Consider the following 20,658-nt stretch of genomic DNA (forward strand, 5'->3'; position numbering starts at 1 on the left):
CACGGTTGAAGACCAGCACATAAAAGAAGTAGCGTCTAAAGTACCATCCGTCGACGTTTTTGTAAAGCCTTGGTGTTCGCCCAGTGGCGCAACAACATCGTGTACCCCCGTCCCGTACCAGCATCGTTTGCACGGCGTATTGTTGAGCAAAGCGTCGAAAAACGTGCGCTCTCAGCTGCACCGTAAAAGAAGACAAATTCGCAGCACATACGGCAGCGCTTACGAAAGCGGTGCCGCCTGCTGGCGTGGTGGACTACAGCACTCTCGTCGAGCGCTACTCCCTAGTCGTTGCTAAGCCTAAATTATTTCGCATCGAAGGCACATCCAACGACATTTTGTAATTTCTCAGCGCTAGCGTAAATGGTATCTCATGGAACTGCTTACTGCCGGTCCCATAGTATCAGTAAAAGAAAGATGTAAATTTCGGTGACGCCTTAGCAGCGGAGGCAGCGTGCAGACGTTGAGCCGCGGGCCGCATCAGCGGCAATGTGTTGCATAACTTATTTGTATTGCAATTATCAATAACACGGTATGAGTCAGAAATCCACAAGAAAGGCTTTTTTTTTGCTGTCGGCTTATTGCTTAAATGACGAACAGATTTTAGCACGCTCTTAGATTCACCGTATCGTTGGCGCGAAGGGCTTACAGGAAGCACGGCCTGCCCGGCATGCGTGGTTACTACGGCAGAGGAAGTGAAATGGGCATCATATTCGTGAGTCTGTCATTGGTACTAAGTCTATCTGGCTTACATAAAACGTTCATAGGCGAATTAAATAAGGATAGACTGGAAAGCGGTGAAGCAGAAACATATCACAGCCGAACTCGGACTGTCGATGCATGCTTCCCGCATACGGTTTCGGCAATCATATTGCGATTTCTTTGTTTGTGCAGTCCACAATCACGCATTGCTGTCCCAATGACATTACCACTAAAAGGCGAGCTAATAAAGGTATTTAAGTCTCTCAAGTGACCACATACCGAGGGGCAAGGCCGCTCTGCTATGCATGAAGCGTGCGAATGCACAGCACACTCGGTACTGGCAACAATGGGCTGGCGCAAGAAATCTGGTTAGAGAGTAGTTTCCTCCTCTCCTGCTTGCTCTCGGTAAAACGGTCTATTGACAGGAAGGTAGGCTGCGTTTGCTTCCTTCAGCCAGCAAAGCAGAGCAGATTCCACATTTTGATAAGTGGGAGCCCGCAGTTGTGACTGCTTCGAAGAATGCGTCTTGCTGTAGGTCTCTAGTATCTTCGACTTGTTGCTCAGTATTATGAACTACATCGAGAGGGACATGTCGTGCCTTTAAGCCAACTCGGTCTTGGAACAAGCATTCTTGCCTGCTTCTTGAATCAAGCAGAACTTCTACTGCAGCATTAGTCTTGTACTTTGGCATTTCTTTCACTAGTACCATCAGAAAGCTAGCTTTTCTGCAAAGCCCAAAAGAACAACGTCGCAGCAGCCTATCCCTAATTGCCGTGCACAACACAAGTAAATGGCGCTGGTGAGACCTGCATAGCACATATTTGCAGTGGCGGAGGCATGGGGGAAGAGCGGTAGCGACACTGAACACATGCTGCCGCTACCGCTGACGCAGGTGAAGAGACTGTGAAACATGCCGTGGGATGGAGTAAGGGCGAGACCACGTGACAAACGGTATGCCCACCACGTCGCAGTGAAGCGCGCCTTCTCTACAGGCGCGTTTCGGCGATCCACGGGTCGCACTGTGGATCGATATTTGTGCCTAGAGTGCTCCGGCTCGGGCGCGTTACCTACAAATCATCGCCATCACTATGTGGCTTTGCCTCGTGGCTCCGTACAACTGTCGTTTCGCAGGGTTTGCGGGAAACATGAATCGGGCATTGCCACTGATTCGAATTATCCGGTCAGATTTACATTGGAATACGGGACCACAGAAAACTTTCAAATTATCCGCGATTTCAAATTAACAAAGTTCAAATTATTGAGGTTTTAGATTATTTTCTACTTTCTAAGACATGCCATTTAAGCTCCTGATATAGAGAAGTTCACAAAAACGTTCAAAATACTGGCAGTTCAATGCACAAAAATGCCACTTAACCTCGAGACATAACTGCAGTGCAAGAAGCACATCCATGTTACGAAGAAACCGACATAAATTAATGCTTTTTGTGTGTGTTCAATGTGAATTCGATTTTCGAATTTAAATTATATCTTAAGAATGCAGCCCTAGAAAAATCTCCTGTGACTGCTATAGGTAGCAGCTAGCCGACTATGATGTTCGAACCTTTAAAGTAGTTTCATGTGCATTATGCACATACCCGTTGCTCTGCTTAATGTGCAGAGAGACTCTGTGCACCTCCAGCAGTACCAAGTGTGTCACCAATACAGTAAAAGCCTGTTAATTCAAACCTCGATAATTCGAATATTCGGAAAATTCGAACTACACTGATTGGTCCGGCCAAGCTCCATAGAGGTCTGTGTACAAAAAAGGCCGTTAATTCGAACACAAGTCGGTTCCACTGCGGATCATTCGAACTATGCGGCACGTCTGGGCAGCCTGGCACCTAGCACATAGCCAAAGAAATGCCCCTGCGATAGGGTGGCATATTTAACCACTTAAGTGTTTCATTTTTTTTTTAATTTTTCGGGAAAAAAGTGCCTATTTTTTTAATTACTGATTTGGAATGATACAGTCGAACCCGGATATATCGAACTCAAAGGGGATCGCGAAATAGTTCGATATATCGATAATTCGATATACAGAAATCGGCTTGTGACGGCACTTACGATGCGAAAAAACGATACCGTATTTGTCGCGTAATCAACCCACTCGCAAATGAACCCACCCTCCACTTTTGCACCAAGATTTTGAAAAAAAAAAAATGCGTTAAGGCCAGCTCGTTCACATGCAAGCGATTCAACGATCTCGGCGACGAGCGGCAGCGACAGAGCGAAAAATTTCAAACTTGTTGGAACTGCGTCCCTCTTGCTGCTGGAGCCACCGCGGCAGCTGAAAAAAGGTTTCTGTGCCGCCGCAGCAGAAATCACCAGCGTTTTCGCTTGCATGTCACACTCCGTTTCGGTCGTCTCATCCACAGCTCATTTCTTGGCAGCGTGCCAAGATGCTGTGCAGCGATAATGTCGCGGTGTGTTTATCTTTTGACAGCTCCTGCGGCGGCGGGGAGCGAACTTGGCAGAGTGCCCGTGGTGGCTTGATTACACAAGCCTGGTTTGATTTATCACACCGCACTTGGGGCGGGCGTCATGATCGCAGAAGCTGACCGCGTGCTTTCGTTGATTCATACATGCAAGGATAAATGACTCCCGCCAAAAAAAAAAAACTGCCGCTTCTTAACGTCCGAACAGCACAACAATAAAAAAAAAACGACTCTCAAAAAAAAGAAAAAAAAAACGGAGAGAGAGCTGCAGCTTTTTAACGTCCGCAGGCGCCATAGCCATGTCAGCCGCCGCGCGCAGAGGGTTCGCAACACACGCTGGAGAAAGCGTCCGACGCCTGTCTGAAAATGGGCTGAGCTGACTTGACGCACGTGTAGCGCGTGCTGAAGGAGAGAGATAGCTCGGCAAAAGGATGGGCACACCACGCACATGGCTTGCAAGCGTCACGTGTTGGCGCGCGGGAAATGATAACTGCAGATGCGCGTGCCTTTGGAGAATGGGCGCGGCGCTGCCCAGACCAGCCGTCGCCGAACTGTCCCCTCTCATTCCTACCGCGCGTGGCTTGAAAACGTCACGCGGCAAACGGCCAATGGTGATGCGATCGTCTTTGAAGGAAGGCACACTTTCCAGTGCGTGGTGCGGAGTTCGATATATCGAACGACCGGTTAAATTAAGTTCGATATATGACGCGTCTTTCCTATACTTTTACATGGGATATTCAAGGGGATATTCCATGAGTTCGATATAACCAAAATTCGATATAACCAAAATTCGATATATCCGGGTTCGATATAACCGGGTTCGACTGTATGGCAGTAAAAATCAACTACTCGATGTCGCCAGAACAACTGCACCCCATACTAAGTTAGATTAGCACAATGAAGTTTACTTGACAATGTTGCATACAAAACCAGCTGTTTGCCGGTAATAAATAATAAAAAACACTAATAAATACAAAATAAAGATCGGTATCGGAATCTTCAGATGACAAAGAAAAACTTTTTCGGGCTGACGGACCTTCTGAGCATGCGTCGCCGCCACCGGATGCCATGTTTTCACTCAACAGCCATGCTCCTTGCGAAGAGGAAAACAAAATGATCGAGCAAGTGCTTCCATCTGGCACAGAAAAAACAAAATTATCAAGCAGGTGCTTCCATATGGTGGCAGAAACCAAAAAGAAGCTGCGGACGGGCGCTTCTTGCCCTGGACACTCAAGAAAAGAAACTGTTCAGACAGGACGAGCTGAGCTCGTACAAAACATTTAAGGGTTAAGAGGCTGTGTGCGTCCAAAACGGGGACAAACTTATAGCCAGGTAGAACCATGGAAGAGTGGGTAACGCCTAACCCATGACCGGCGCAGAAGCCGGCAGCGCCGGAGGGTAGGGGGTGGCGGCCGTGATAGCTGCTTCTTGCTGTCTGTTCTGCATGACCTCCGAGACTTGCAACTCAATGCTTGTTAATTCCACCCTCGTTAATTCAGAAATATGAATAAGTATTTCTGTCGGCACAGCCCCAGCCGAGACCCATGTAAGGCTATGGGCGTCGGACGAGCGCTACGCGTCTCACACCGGTTAGGCCGCATTCGGTTACGATTGCATGATACCGTAAGCAACTGTCAGAATAGCACTCCTTAAACTTGAACTACATGTTGCGCAGTTGACCGCGGTAATGAAACAAAAACAGCCTCATTCGATATTACCGTAACAGCAGAGTATGTTTCAGTTTCGCTTTTATGAGCATTTATGCGGCACCGGTACTCGTCAGCCGCACAGTAGCCAGATAACCAATCTTAATTGCTCACCGTTTCAGATAGTAATTTTTTTTTTTTATGCGCTTCCATCGTAGTTCTTCCACTGCTACCAAACTGTGCGCTCGACAAGTGCCGTTCAACGCGCCGTGACGTGAAGCCTCACACGCGACGCAGGCTGCTTGTAAAGGGGCACTCCCGTTACCGGCTCACACCTGAAGGATGTGTGGTGGCGCTGCATCTTGGCGCACTGCCAAGAAATGAGCTGTGGGCTGTGACTGGCGAAACGAAGGGACGTGCTAGACTAGCGTTTTTTTTCTTCAAATTCTCAGTGGCAAAGGTGGGGATTGAGTTCATTATGCGTTTGGGTTCACTACGCAAGTGAATACGGTAAATTTACCGTAAAGCAAATGGTCCTTGCCAGGTTTTTCGAAGCGTTTCGATAATTCCAACATCACATAATTCGAACTTTTTAAGGCGAAAGCCTTTAAAGGGCACAGTGATGTTTGTTAGGCCGCTAATTCCAGCCAGCCTTTAGGTTCTTTGCACTTTACCGAAGTCAGTTAAAAAAAATAATTATAAAAAATCGGCGCGCTGAAACGAGTTATTCGGTTTATAAGATTTTAAATACAAGAAAAAAAAGAACAGCGCGTCTGAGCCGATGTGAGACGAAGCCCCACTCCCATTTCACTATTTCACTCGCACAGAGCTCGACTTGGGCAGAATCTATGAGAAACGCAGCTTTCTGCTGACGTATAGGAAGCTATCCACCATGGTTTCCTGTCCAAATCAACCTGTAGCCGCGCTTTTTGGCAGCGTCGTTACCATGTTAACAACGCCGCGAAATTGTGCTGAGGACTGGCTTCTCCGTCTGCCCAAAGCTAGCCTAGCCCACGAGACGCTGCTCCACACCATCTTTGCGGGGGTATTGACGAAGTGGGCCCGACGGTCAGAAAATCTGCGTCGCCATTTTGGTATTCCACCGGTGTCCATCAGAGATCACTCGAGTGCTACTTGTGCGAAAGTTCGAGAACAAGTGTGAAAGACGGAGACAGAGGAGTGGCGTGCAGGAGCTAACACGAAGCCTACTCCGGACCTGTACAGGGCCATCAAGGAGGTCATACTGGGAATGACGATATGACAACTCCCTGGGCAGTGGCCTGCTGGAGGAAGCCCTCTGCAGAATGCTGCGGACTCGGGTGTGGCAATGCGCTTCATGAGCGATCTCGACACAACTTGCACCATCTGTGGAGCGTCGGCAGAAACGATCAGCCACGTAATTTTGGACAGTCCAGCGATTTTGCCGACCTCCGAGATCCGAACATTGTCAGCTGCATTGGCTTTGTATTAACTCTATATGCCTTGGGATTTGAGGAGCCTGTGGGAATGGAGACCACAAAGTGGCATCTCAAATTCTGGTAGCAACGGGAAGCCCTGTGACCTCAGCAGTGATTGGTGACAGCTGTGTGATCTTTGTGCTTGTGATCGTAAAGCCTGGACAGCAAATTGGCTTTTTTTCTTTTTTTTTTGCTCCGCCGCGTCAGAAGGCAGCGGCAACCTGCTACAAAGGACAAAGCCACCACCACCACCACCATCATAGCAAGCAGACGCTCCTCTGCGCTTGTTGACAACCCTGCATTTACCAGAGTTTATAGTCCTCATCATTACAAGCCCTTCAAGAACCCGCGCAAACTAAAACACCTTTAATATGTTTTCTGCATAGTAACTTGGAAAATCATTCAATTGTAAAATGTAAAGTGCGTACTCAACCAATCAGCGAAGCAGCACCCAAGCGAGAAGGAAACGTCATATCCATTAAAGACAATCAGCGAAGCAGCACCCAAGCGAGAAGGAAACGTCATATCCATTAAAGAATTTTGCGTGTCGCTCACATCAGTGCCAAAACACTGATTATTCAAGTGGATTAAAATATTAGGTGCTACGATTTCGCCGTCATGATTGTGCTTTGGGGCATCGGGAAGGTGTAAAGAACCTAGAGGCCGGCTGGAATTAGTGGCCTGGAGAACATTACGGCGCCCCTTTAAGCACTCATACTCTCGGTGACCGTCCGCCTGTTACATCCAAAGGTTGGAACAGTGCCAACTGTGAACCTCCCCCGCACCGGCGCACACTCCTCAGCGACCGGCGACAGGTGGCGGCACCAAAGCACATGCACAGCTGTGCATAGCAACAGTGAGATCACCTACACCGGCAGGCGGAGCGAGCAAGTGCTGCAACAGTGCTCCTTCGCCAGACGTGTCGTTGCAGTCGAGTGAGTGAGTCGGATGACTCCCAAGCGGCCCAGTGATTCTGCACCAAGCAGTTCGGATAAGTGCAGGAAGGCGGATTCCCACAACATCAAACAGCAGAAGATCAATGATACGAATGCATCAACAGCAGCTCCAGGCCTCTCCTGGGACTCAACAATGAACTCCGTAATTGTGGTCTACTTTTGACTTCGCGAGGCACCTGAAATTCCACTGTCTGCTTAAAGGGGCTGCATTCTGTTGGTCCAAAATGCAGTAAAGTCCTTCCTTCCTTCCTTTCCTTTCCTTTCCTTCCCTTCCCTTCCCTCTCCCTCTCCTTCCTTCCTTCCTCCCTTCCTGTTGGTTCAAATGCAGTAAAGCCACCCTCCACTCCCTCCCTCCCTCCCTCCACATCACCTCCCTCCTCCCTCCCTCCCCTCACTCCTCACTCCCTCTACCTTCTTCCTTCCTTCCTTCTACTTCCTTCCTTCCATCCTTCTTCCTTCCTCTCCTTCCTTCCTTCCTTCCTTCCTTCCTTCCTTCCTTCTTCCTTCCTTCCTTCCTTCCTATTCCTTCCTTCATTCTTCCTTCCTTCCTCCTTAATTACCTTCCCTTCATTCCTCCTTCCTTCCTTCCTTCCTTCCATCCTTCCTTCCTTCACTTCCTTCCTTCCTTCCTTCTTCCTTCCTTCCTTACCTTCCTTCCTTCTTCCTTCCTTCCATCCTCCTTCCTTCCTTCCTTCTTCCTTCATTCCTTCCTTCCTTCATTCCTTCCTTCCTTCCTTCCTTCCTTCCTTCCTTCCCTTCCTTCCTTCCTTCCTTCCTTCCTTCTTCCTTCCTTCCTTCCTTCCTTCCTTCCTTCCTTCCTTCCTTCCTTCCTTCCTTCCTTCCTTCCTTCCTTCCTTCCTTCTTCCTTCCCTTCCTTCCTTCCTTCCTTCCTTCTCCTTACTTCCTTCCCTTCCTTCCTCCTTCTTACTTCCTTCCTTCCTTCCTTCCTTCCTTCCTTCCTTCCTTCCTTCCTTCCCTCCCTCCTCCCCTCCCTCCCTCCCTCCCTCCCTCCCTCCCTCCCTCCCTCCTTCCTTCCTTCCTTCCTTCCTTCCTTCCTTCCTCTCTTCCTTCCATTCCTCCCTCCCTCCCCTCCCCTCCCTCCCTCCTCCCTCCTCCCTCCCTGTAAGCTTTGGAAGCAGGCAGCAGAAAACGTTAGTCAACAATGCAATCTTCAATTATACGCATCGGCAAGTCCTCGTATTGATTTCGTGCTTCTATGGCTAATGTAGTAGCTACTACAGTCGAATCTGGATAACTCGAATTTTTGTTATATCGAACTCGCGGAATGTCCCCTTGAAAATCCCATGTAAAAGTATGGGAAAGCTGCATCGTATATCAAACTCAATTTCACCAGTCGTTCGATATATTGAACTCCGCGCCACGCACTGGAAGGTGCGCCTTCCCCAAAGACGATCGCATCACCCTCGGCCATTTGCCGCTTGACATTTTCAAGCCATGTGCAGAAGGAATGGGAGGGAACAGTTCAGCGACGGCTGGTCTGGAGCAGCGCCGCGCCCTTGCACACCCTGCAGTGATCACTTGCCGTAACACCAGCACGTGACGTTTGGACGCAGGCAATGCAGCCATGGTGTTCGGGAGAGGAGAAAAACGTGATAAAGCAAAGCGCAGGGGTGTGCCCAATCTTCTGCCAAGCTTTTGCTCTCCTTCCTCTCTCTTTCCCAGTCTTCATTGGCAGCAGCACACACTACGCATGCGCGGACAAACCAGCTCAGCCTGTGGCAGACAGAATGTCATGATGCTTTCTCCAGTGTGTGTTGTGAACCCTCTGCGCGCAGCGGTTGACATGCGATGTGCGTATCGTGTCGTCGTGCTGAACGTGCGTAAGCTATGGCAGCTACGAATGCTAAGAAGCGGCAATTTTTTTTTTTTGTGATAGTCATCTTTGTCGTCATGTTGAATGTACAGTGTAGCGTAAGCTATGGCAATTGCGGACATTAGGAAGCGGCAGGTTTTCTTTCCTTTTTTTTTTGCTAGAGTCGTCCATCCTTCCATTTATGAATGCTTGTGGAAAGCCTGGCACAGTAACAAAACATTGTAGGGAGCCAGGAATACTTTCCATGCTTGCCCAAATGTCTAATCTACAGCAAGACAGTGCTAGATTTCTTTTTCAGGCGCTAACAATTTTTTACTAAGCATGACACACACATGACTGTGCATCACTGCATAGAACCATGCACTTATTGTGAAATAATAAAAAAATGGAAAGATAAAGAAACGTTTCAAGACTGTCTTTAAGTGCAGCAAAGTTTATGGATCGCAGCAAAACAAACTGGATCAAAATCAGTTTATGCATTGTTGTACTATCCTTTCCACGAGTGAGATGATAGACAAAAAAAGCACAATTGAGAAAACGGCCCGGAAACTTTTGCAAGCACTGCAGATTTATTAGAAAGCACCAGGGCTGTAATATTTCGCATAACTGCTGTCCGGAATCTTCTTGCAACTCTGCCTTTTGTTTGGTGTGCTTTGGATACCCTCTTCAAACATTCTTGAACCTTTTCTTGAGCCCTCTGGACAGCAAGGGCACCAAGGTGCACACCCAAGGTAGCACATATTTCTGAGTAGGCTCTTTGGCTCCCTGAATTATACCTCATGACTGCTTGGGCACAAGTTTTAGCAAGCAATGAGTTCACCGCGGAAACCTGCACAAGAATAAACTCACTGTCACAAGGAGCCAAAGTTTGTTCTTTGCCTTGCTGGTCCATCAAACTCAACTTCTGTTCAGTTGCGGACACTGCGCGAAGGGGATCGTGAACGCCGCTGCCGTCATCACCGATATAAAATGCGGCTTGTGGCGTGCCTGAATGGTGCGACAGTCAGCCGTCGATTCGTCCGGTAAATTTTCAGGCATCACACTGTAGCTCGTCGACAGCTGGGACTCATTCGCAGGCTGCGTGTCCATGTCGCACGATGCGTCTCTGCCGGCAATGGTGACCTTCAACCCGTATCGCCTGCATCGACGCGATCTTGGCTACTGATTTGCGCGGCCGTGCGAAAGCCTCCACTGGTGCGTCTTTTGTCGACTGGGTTATTGGCGTTGATGGCACAGGGAGATTATCGGCTTCGCTGTTGCTGTCAGACGGTACAAGATAGCACGACACGTTGTCCGTATGTTCAGTCGAGTGCTCCGCTTCTCATGCTAACCGCTGTCTTTTTTTCGCCGTAGGAGGCTTGCGGTTCCATTTTCTGAAGGCATGCTTTGTCAAAGATTTTTTTTCAAATGAGTGACTATCCATTCGTATCGTGGGAGCAGCAAAAAATCTGAATTCGCGTGCCAAATAAAAAAGCCGGCATGGTTTGTGAAGCAGACAACAGCATGACAGCGTCCCACTGCGGTTGCCAACCTGCCAGCTGCCGCAGCAGCAGCCAATGGGGAGACACCTTTCAACACGGCAACCAATCGGAGGTACACTTTCATCGTAGGACCTGTGTGACCACCACCGGTTACCCGTGTTTCTTTTGTGTCTCTGCGCTTGTTACAAAATGCCGACGTACGAAGAATTCAGAAACGGAAAGGCGAGACGCTTAGCTTTAAACGATACGAAGATGGCGGCACTCGGTGGCGGGAAAGACGAGATATGGCTCCGCGAACTGCAGTGATTTTGCGCGACTTAAAGCAGTTTTTTCGCCCTGTGCACTGACAAATTTTTTTTTTTTTTTTTCAGGCACTTTTAATGTGTTTTTAGCCAAACCATTTTGATATAATGTAGATTAGGTGCTGCAAATACCGAAACGGGTGGTCTCCAAAAATTGATTTTTTTCACGATTTTCGCGATCTGATCCCCGCATCCCCCCTTAAGCGCGCATTTGATGACGGCGGTTTCAAGCTTGTTCAAAGCTGAGACGTGTTCGTCCCCCAAGGACGAACACGACTCTAGATCATCAAAGACTCTAGATACAATCGTCTAGCAGCGATCCGTTCTCTGGCAAGCACACGTGCCCCGTCCCAACTGATGGCGTGTCCAGTTTCTTGCACATGTTCGGCCAGAGCGTTAGTAGCACTGTGTCCTTTCGCCATATCATTTTCGTGCTGCTGTATCCGTTTGCACCAGTTTCCTGTTTCTCCGATATAACTGCAGCCGCAATCTGCGCATGGAATCTTATACACGACCCCAGGATATCTGGAGTCTTTGATGATTCAGACCACTCATGGCACGCTCAATCGGACGCAAGGGAATCTACCATCTGATCATGCAAGATCATTACAATGCATTTTGAAGAAGCTATAAACGCATGCTTTATGTCTGGTTTCCCCATTGTGAACAAGGAAGCCGTAGGGCTTCCGAAACGTCATTTCGTTTTTATTAAACTTTGACTTGGTCAGTGACCCTATAATTTTCATTACTGCTGTGCTCCTGCTTACGGGAGCTGGCTCCAATGGGTCGCTGTTGTCATCGCCCGATGCTGTGGCGTCGCTTGATGCCCACACTTCCCGGATGGCCTTCTCATTGCAAAAAGACTCCGCGACATCAGCAGCGTCGTCCGCATCAACAAAATCTTGGCCATCGATATCGCGACCGGTCAGGTTAGCATCAACAGTGTGTCGCCACAAGTCGTCATCAAGCTGGCTTTGTTCAATGTCTTCAATGCCGGCTTCAGCTGCGTCGGCGAAGCCAGCCTTACGAAAACAATTCCGGATGGAATTGGGTGTGACTTCCATCGACGCTGCTTTGACCATTTCCACCACCGAGTACAGCGAGATCTGGAGAGGCCCATTGGCAGCAGGACGATCAACTGCAATCAGCATCCGCTACACAACACGGCGCCAGTAGGCCGCTTTAAACGACCATATTATGCCCATGTCCAGCGGTTGCGCTTTTGATGTCACGTTTGGGGATAGAAAAAGCAGCTCAACTGCCGTTAATGAAGCCGGCACATGGTGGGCAGTACAGTTGTCAAGAATGAGAACTTTGTGCCTTTTCTTTACCATGCTGCTGTCAAAATCGATGAGCCATTCCGTGAACAACTTGCCTGTCATCCACAATTTTGAGTTGTGTCTGTACCGCACAGGTATGTAAGTGCGAAAGCAACGTGGCCTCTTTGACTTGCCGATGACAAATGGCAAGCACCAATCGCTTCCGTCCATGTTCGTGCACAGCAGTACAGTTATCCGCACTTTTCTGTGCTTACCGCCAGCACATTTGTCGCCCTTCATAGCGTACGTTTTGCCACGCAGCATTTGGTAGAATAAGGCCGTTTCATTGGCGTTATATACACCCCTTTCAACATACCTTGATACATGGGCCAAGTTTGTTGACAGCCACATACTGACGTCTTCATCATTTACTGCTGCCGATTCGCCATTGACACACTTAAAAATTATCCCGTGGCGGAACTTGAAGCGATGGAGCCAGCCATTTCCAGGGGAAAAATCTAGGAAGTTCAGGAGGAATGCAAGGTCTTTTGCTTGGACAACATCAGCGGCCCGCTGATAGGCACACTACGTGCCCGAGCGTCAAGAAACCACTTCAGGAGTGCGTTTTCAACGTCTGCATATGTGGCCTTCCGCAGGCGCTTCCTCGTCGCAGAGTCCGTGGCAGCACACTTGTAGATTATATCTTTCTCTTTCAGTATTGTGGACATTGCCGACTTTAACAAACCGTACTTTTTAACCAGTTCGTGATTCTTCGCACTTTGAGAAAGATCTTTCAATACTAAAAGATTTGTGCCCAAGTTGTGCTCACTGTCAAGGTAGACTCTGGCGAGTCCACCATTTTGAATATAGGCTTCACACCACTAGGAAACAAACAACGCTCCAGCACAACCGCAAGCAAGAGAAACGAGTACACGACTGCACACTGCACCACTGTCAGTCATGTGAGACAAGGGGATGGAGGGAAGGGGTGAGGGGGAAGGGAAGGCGGGTTTGACAACACATGACTGCATGCTACGTTGTCGATTGGTAGCAAACTTGACCGTTGCTCTGACGTTCCCGTGGTCCCGTAGCGAATGAGATGTTGCTCTCGGTCCTTTCCTTCGATCTGCGTGTTTATGTGGCTCACGTGTGCTAGGCTTGGCTAGCTTTTTTTGTTTTTTCGTTTCTGCGCTTTCTTTGCTGTGTCGCCGCTCCTCCGTGCCTCTGTCTTAGATGCCGCGAAAGATAACCCAGGAAGTCACTTGCCACGTTTAGGCCGCTCCTCGTTCCTCTGGCGAGATGCCGTGAGAGATAAACCGGGAAGCCGCTTGCTGCGTCTGCGCCTCTCATGCCTCGGGCGAAATGCCACAGGGGAATCGGGAATGCCGATTGTCGCAGCTTGCAGAGCACAGGATCGACGAATCTCAGCATGTGGAAAAAGGTCCGCGGCACCAAGGCGTTCGCTGTAGCCGATTGGCTAGTCTCACAGATGTTCGTTGTAGCCGAGACACAGCACCATAGCCCTAATGTATATTTTGACGATGGCACCGGACGTGTTCGTGATAAGGGAGCGTTCGTCTTAAGTGGGGTCGTTATAAGTGGGCTCAACTGTATATAGCTTGGCCGGACTAAGTAGTGCAGTTCGAATTATCAGAAAAATCTAATTAAAGTTCGAATTAACGAGCTTTGACTGTATACCTACACTACAGAATAGAAATCTGAAGGCCAATGCTGAAAGGACTATATTACCTGCTGTGCCAGATTGGTAGCAAATGGTATTTGCCTTTCTAGCACGGGTTTTGGGGTTCATTCCCAGATAAAGATGCCGATATATTGTGCACTTCTCTTTGCAAAAGCTGCTCTACAAGCTGGTGACAACCCCCTTCTGTGAGCGAAGATTGATGGTACTATGTCCAGGCATCAGTCAAACTTGACTTAATGACAAGTCCAGTGCACGCATGATAGATAAGCTCTGATGATACTTGCTGTCATAGAAGTAACCTCAGGGGAGCAGTGCTGTTCTGAAGGGCTTGAAACAGAGGCACTAAATAAAGGATATTAAGCATGGCACTTTTGATGAAACATGAGGGTAGTGGCAATGAGAGAAATGTCACAAAATTATGGCAGTGTTGAGTGAAGTGTGCAAAGACATAGTGGAACCTTAAAAATAGTTTCTAATATTTCTTTAAATACTGCTACATAACTAATTTTCAATTTCTGCCATGTCATGCCATAATGTAACGATTACGATGATCAGTCACTGCCATAACAAACAATCTGAAATTTCACCACCCAAAAAAATACTGGCAAAGTTCAACTTTTACAAACTACCCCTATAACTGTTGCTTTACCTGTTGCTGCTGCTAATGCTTCTTTTTCATAGAGTCGTTTAATTCTGCACTGAAGTAAAACTTTTAGAGTAAAATGTTCTCCCAGAATGCCATTTTGGAACTTCTGGCAGCCCATTATAACCCAAATAGAAGCTACCTTTGTACGATGCTGCAGCTCAGCCTGAAGTGTCTTTTGGTCAGGACTCGTGGAGGAAGACTGGGCCTTGCGCTGCAAGCATTCTTGCATTTCCTGCAGGGACGCTCGCAGATTCTTGTTGTCCCGCTCCAATGCCAATTTCTCAGTCTCCAGGCGCTCACGTCGACCCCATTCAGCAGCATTCTCGCCTTGTAGCTGCACCAGCTGACAACATAAGGAATGCTTGTGTGCATAAAATTTCTCCCACTAACAGCATGGCAAAGAACATTAACAGCAAACGCCCGATCACACATTCTGAAAATACTGTGCTCCACAAAACACACACTCCGAAACGTGACAAACGTGAGCAAAATTCCCACCCACAAACGACAACGAGCTTGAAATTTCAAATACTACTTTGAGCAAGCTATCCCCTCTCCCCCTCTCCACCCTTTTTTTTCCAGAAACGTTCCCTCAGGAAAAATAAAACTAACTAAAAAAAAACTGAAGCATTAAAATATACAGCAGGCCTATTCATTTTTCAAATGCTCAGCTAAACAGAAATTGTCAAAACACTGTTTAAGATAATCGATAATGGATTAAAACTTTATTAGTGATTCTAGCCATACAATAATAAAGTAGCTCCAACAAGAAATCATAAGAAGAATGGCATTGTATCCATGACAAGCACTGGCACTCTGCAAGTTCTTGGCTGCAGTCTTCCTTAGGCATTATCGTAGCAGCTATGAATGAGCACGTGACACACAGACCTTTAGGTGTGATTTAAACAGTTTTCATCACCTTGCACACGTCAACAAGACAACTTCTACTTTAGTAATGTGATAGCATTTAAGCTGTCGTTGATGGGGAGACCTTGTGTTCTGTGTTATAAAATTGCACAATTATTTGAGACCTTGCATGGGTAAGTCAAACACATCACAATGACCACGCAGTAAAACAGTGACGACGTCACTACATAATTCCTTATTGGTCTACATGGTTGCGACATCGTTCCACCACAGTTACCTAGTGCCTCTCAAGAAAGAAAAGCAATTTTTCTGACAGAAAAAGGAGGTTGAGCGGAGAATTGCTACCCTTAAACCACTGAAGACCGCTCATTTAGAGCAATAGTTCAGAAGCCATATGTGACAACTCCATACCGCAGATAAGCAACAGTGCATTATGCCAACACTTAGTTAAATTAGCACCACCATTTACTCACACCTAGCTGACTTTTCCGACAATACACCACATGGAACACACAAACAAACATACATAGATGTGAATGCAGATGATTCTACTTACAATAACAACACTGGCTGGTATTCATTGTAAGCTTCAAACATGCGATTGGCGAGTGTATAGCAGAAAGCTGTCAATGCACTGGTACACAACGCAATCAAGTGAAGCAATGCAACAACGCTGGAGCTGGCTGGAATTTTCCCTTCATAACATAGCACGTGGAATAGGACAGGACTCTTCAACTTGACCACATCCAGGTTTCACATAGTCACGATAAATGGTGTAAAATGCACATAGCAAGCTCAATATGCCGGTGGCCGAGGCAATGGCACACTGCGGAGCATGAATAGCAATTCTAAAAAAAGTCCATCACCATGCTGCAACATCAATTCATGGGCTGCCGCAACAACTTGGTAGACATGTACATGTTCCAATATGAGGGTCACTGAGAGAGGGGCTTCTCCTGCATTCTCTAGTCGTAACTAACTATACAGTGTTCATTTATAAAGCTGCATACGGACAGTGCTGGTACAGTATGTGGCATTTAATATTCCAAGGAAATTCATGATATCAAGGACACCATAGTGGAGGGCTCCAGATGAATTTAGGCCACCTGGGGCTCTTCAATGTGCACAGACATTGTACAGCACATGGCCGTGTTTTTGATGTTTGCCTTCACTGAAATGCAGTTGCTGTGGTTGGATTCAAAATCAGGTATTCAAGCACAGTAGCTGAGCACCTAACCACTTAATGGAAATTCAAAAAAAAAAAAAGAAAAGAAAAGGAAAGAAACCGGACACAAAGCACCAACAATGTAATATCAGTGCATTTGAATGAGTGCACTCAGCCACATTGAATTTTGCTAGCATGCTATTTAAAAATAAAATGTTTCACTCACAAATAAGGGTTTCACAAACCCTAGAAATGAATCTGCGAGCACCAAAATGCACATAGGCCTCTTTATGTTATACAAGCTTGCAAACTGAAAAACGTTGCCAGTAAAAAACTGACCTGAGCCCTTAGTTCAGTCATCCTCTTGTCCAAACAAGTGCGGCCACTTGCTTCATCCTCAAGGTCAATAAGTATACACTCCAGTTCATCTTGATGTTCTGCCCTGACCTGACTGAGCTGCAAGAACCAAGAAATTTATTTCAAAACATGCTTTATTTTTTCCCACCAGAAAAAAAAAAAAAAAAGAATGACATCATGAGCAAACATGCGAACAGAGAACATAAATACAAGTTTTTACCAAACAGTTCGCCCACATTCTATATTTTTTTTTTTTGCTTTCAGTACGTATATGCACAGGCACAAAAAAAAAATTAAGAACAGCCGGCAGAACATATAACCTGGCATATGAAGATCATTAGTTTGGACCTCTTCGAATGTTTGTGATTGTCTTTTTTTCTGTCTGCTATCTAAAATGCTTACTGTATTTTCCAGTGTGTAAGTAAGGTTCTTCTTCCGCATTTTTATCAGTGCATCTTATATAGTGTGAAATGAGGCACTGCTGCATATCCCGTTTTACCGTGCCCAGTGACTACCTCAGAAATAAAAATATGCACAAAAGAAATAAATTTTATTTGTAAAATTTTATTTCATACGTAGACACACGATTTTAGCACTGCTGAACTGAACGCAACAGCTGTCATGTTCAGTCAAGACATGCCACATCCAGTCTAGCCATGTTCTCAAAGTTCTGACTGGTTGGTGCTTATAAAGTAAGTACTGCATTACCGTATTTTCCGGTTTATAAGACGCACACCTCATATTTAGAGGCTTTCAATAAAAAGACTAGTATAAAATATGAAACTCAACTTAGTCAGGTTAGGGTAATAGGACTTGACTATATATGCTTACTCGACCATCGCATGCTGTGTTCCTGAAAAAAAAATTTATTACGTGTGCGTAATAGAAAAAGAATGATAGAAAAAGAAAGGAGCAGCACTTATGCAGGAAAAAACTCTCGCTCAGTGAGAGCAGGAAATTTATTATTACTCAAAGCCTTGAAAGGATTCATCCTAGTGCACGGTTGCAGATTTCTCGCGAAAGAGCTTGGACATCCTCTTTGCGCTCATAATCACTGCGCTGATCGTTGCTGCACGCGGGCGCTCTAACACACACGGAAAAACACATGCAGGAAGAGAAAACACACATGCAATGGCCACCAAACAATGTTGTAAATCGTAACTGGAAAAGAGAGTCGGCTTGATCTGGCTTGTCTAGGAAGCGTGGAAAGGGCGAGGAGCATGGACGTCGCCACCTACTGGCATTCTTCCAGTGAGACAGCTGTACAATTCTAAAACACTATAACGACTGTCAATATTGTAATCACTGGCGCCGCAACTGATACCATTCCACGATAAGGTTCGCCTATAAACATTGCACTAAACGACAAAAAAAAAAAAAAACGCATATGAGATGCACCACTGAATAGTATGCCCTACCGAAAATTTTGTCAAAAAACCACGTCTTATATACCGGAAAACATGATACACTCATTTTTACTACTACCACCTGAAGTTGATTAAGCCCAAAAATTGATATGAACACCCCCTCCATTTCCATGAGAACATTTGCCAAGAAGTTCCTGCCACTACCACGCTACATATCTGGGGTCTGAAGATCTTACATCAAAGCATTACTGCACAGTGAAGCAAATACACTGTACTGAACTACAATGTGAAAAATAAGCTGAAAAAGCACAATTTATAAGGAAAAGAAGCTCATAAACACTGAGCGTCACCTCTTTAAGAGTGTCTTGGCGTGATTTTCGAAGCTCATCATATTTTGCTCGCAGCTGTCCAAGTTCTCCCATTTGTTTCTCAAGTTGTTTGGCAAGCTGGTTCTTCTCCCTGAAAAAACAAGGCATATCAAGCTTAACCCTTTGAGGGTTTTTGTCGTAAATGTATGGCGGCGGTTTTCCATCCCGCAAGGTTTTTACGGTACCGGTACGGTTTCAATCCTCCGTTTGAAATTCCGTGCCCTAATGACGATGCCTGCTCACTAGGAGGTGCTGCCACTTTCTAGGACTTACAAAAAGCGCTTGAAATTTATTGCGCTGCCTTCTTGCGAAAATAAACAGAAGTAATTTCTAGCTGCAGGGTGTTGTGTAGCCCGGTCTGCGGCAACGCCCTTGCACGGTTTCAGTTACTACTACCGCCCCCCATCCCCTGATCGTAATGGAGGCAATGGAGGCCCGCAAATCTTCTTGATTTTTATCTTTATGGCCATGCCTGGTGCAAGGCACCACAGAAACCGATTTCAATTTTTATTGGGGCTGCTGTTAGCTTGTTTATCATGGATGCTCACGAGGTATTCCTGCTCTCCTTGTGGTTTCCTGAAGTTCCCAAGTTCGTAGTGTGGAGCAACATTGACTCCAAAATATGGTTCCTAATATTTTTCTACAACTTTTCCTTGACTTTACTCATATTGAACTTTCAAAATCCGCAATAAAGTAATTTGACCATCTGGGAAAGTTTTTTTTCAAAACAATTCGACCCTCAAAGGGTTAAGGGGTGATGTGGGGCACAGTTTCCATTAAAAAAGAAAATGCATTTTCTCATTTTTGTTGTTTGGAATTCCGCATTTAATAAACAAACTTCTCACTAAGTTCCATTATCATTTGTGCAATAAAGAAAATAAAATGAATTTCTTTTCTGACATGATGGGGCACAATCCTGCTGAAAGCACTTACAAACGCTATTTAAAAGACGCAGCAGCAGAGCGGGCAAGAAATTGAACGCAGAGTGAATCCCCATGTTAGAAAGATTGTCTTTTCTAGCCAGAAAAGACCTGCTATCGAGAGTACAGTGGACCAGCTAGAGAAAAATTAAAATGAAAAGGCATACTTTCGGTCCTGGCAAATGCAGCCCATGACCTTTGAACGCTGTTTTAGCGCCACTAAAACCCTAGCTAACCAGAGTACTTGAAAAGCTGGGGATAGATTATGGAGCCCAGATGATGAGGCACGTCTAGCAAGCAACCAAGGAAAGCATTTCATGTCGAGGCAAGAGCGCTGGATTGCTATGAAGATGAAAAAAACAGAAGGCGACTCGAAGCAATTGCCACAGAGCAGCATAGTGTTCAACAGGAGGATGCAGTGTACGCAGCAGGGCGCTTTAACTATTTTTGATCCTAAACAAGGCAGAACAGCGCAAGCTAGACAAGGGCTAGAAAGGAACGACGAGACACGTAGCACTGACTTACACCTGAAGATTTATTTTCCAGACACTTTAATAAATATACTGAAGCCTCAGTAACGCAGGGAGAGCAACAAAGCCCGATACACAATTATCAGCACCAGAAATCACAAGGATAACAAGTTCATCTACCTCCCGATGAGAACTGCAATTCTTTGTCTATAAGGCTATGGAAGCGGTGCTGGCACAACGCTCTTTAAGATCTGCGATGTTTACGGCTTCAATGATTTCACGCATGGCTTTATCGTCACACCTGCGCAGCATGCTCATGTTGCTTAACTGAGAGGCACATTCACAATCACGGCAGTGAATGCCCAGATAACATAAGATTTGCTGTATCACACTACAGTTAAATGCAAGCAGCTTCATACAGTAGAACCTCGGTGATACGAATCTCACAGGGTCGCGAAAAAATTCGTATCATCCGAACATTCGTACCATCAAAACGAACAAAAATAAGTATACAGAAGAAGAAGGAAAGGCAGTCACGCATCTCTGTTTACGTCCCAGAAGGTTTATTACTATCGCGTGGTCATAGCTTGCCACTCGCAGCGCACACAGCGCGACAGGTGATCTCGACGTTGGCGATGCGCGGGCCGCCGGCCTTCGCGGACTTCTCGCGGCACGTACAGTACGACAAGAGATGGTGACGTGCCAGCCGCATGGCGCCGCAGACTGC

At 46.4% G+C, this 20,658-nt stretch overlaps 1 protein-coding gene across 7 annotated transcripts in view; it reads right to left on the reverse strand.

Moving 5' to 3' along the window:
• The window catches only part of LOC146205777 (coiled-coil domain-containing protein 102A-like), a 68,348-nt gene that overhangs the window by 27,888 nt on the left and 19,802 nt on the right, over positions 1-20,658 (reverse strand). For all 7 annotated transcript variants that reach the window (XR_014704253.1, XM_084590449.1, XM_084590453.1 and 4 more), the window contains exons 5-7: positions 18,524-18,632; positions 16,789-16,905; positions 14,557-14,760 (exon numbers count right to left, since the gene is read on the reverse strand). Coding sequence is in view for 6 of the 7 variants with exons in the window: in XM_084590449.1 (XP_084446575.1) it covers positions 14,557-14,760; positions 16,789-16,905; positions 18,524-18,632 (430 nt within the window). In the remaining variant the exon portion in view is untranslated. The remainder of the gene's footprint in view (positions 1-14,556; positions 14,761-16,788; positions 16,906-18,523; positions 18,633-20,658) is intronic.

The sequence above is a fragment of the Amblyomma maculatum genome, chromosome 1 (assembly GCF_055883805.1).
Source record: "Amblyomma maculatum isolate TAMU_Amacu chromosome 1, ASM5588380v1, whole genome shotgun sequence".
NCBI lineage: Eukaryota > Metazoa > Arthropoda > Arachnida > Ixodida > Ixodidae > Amblyomma > Amblyomma maculatum.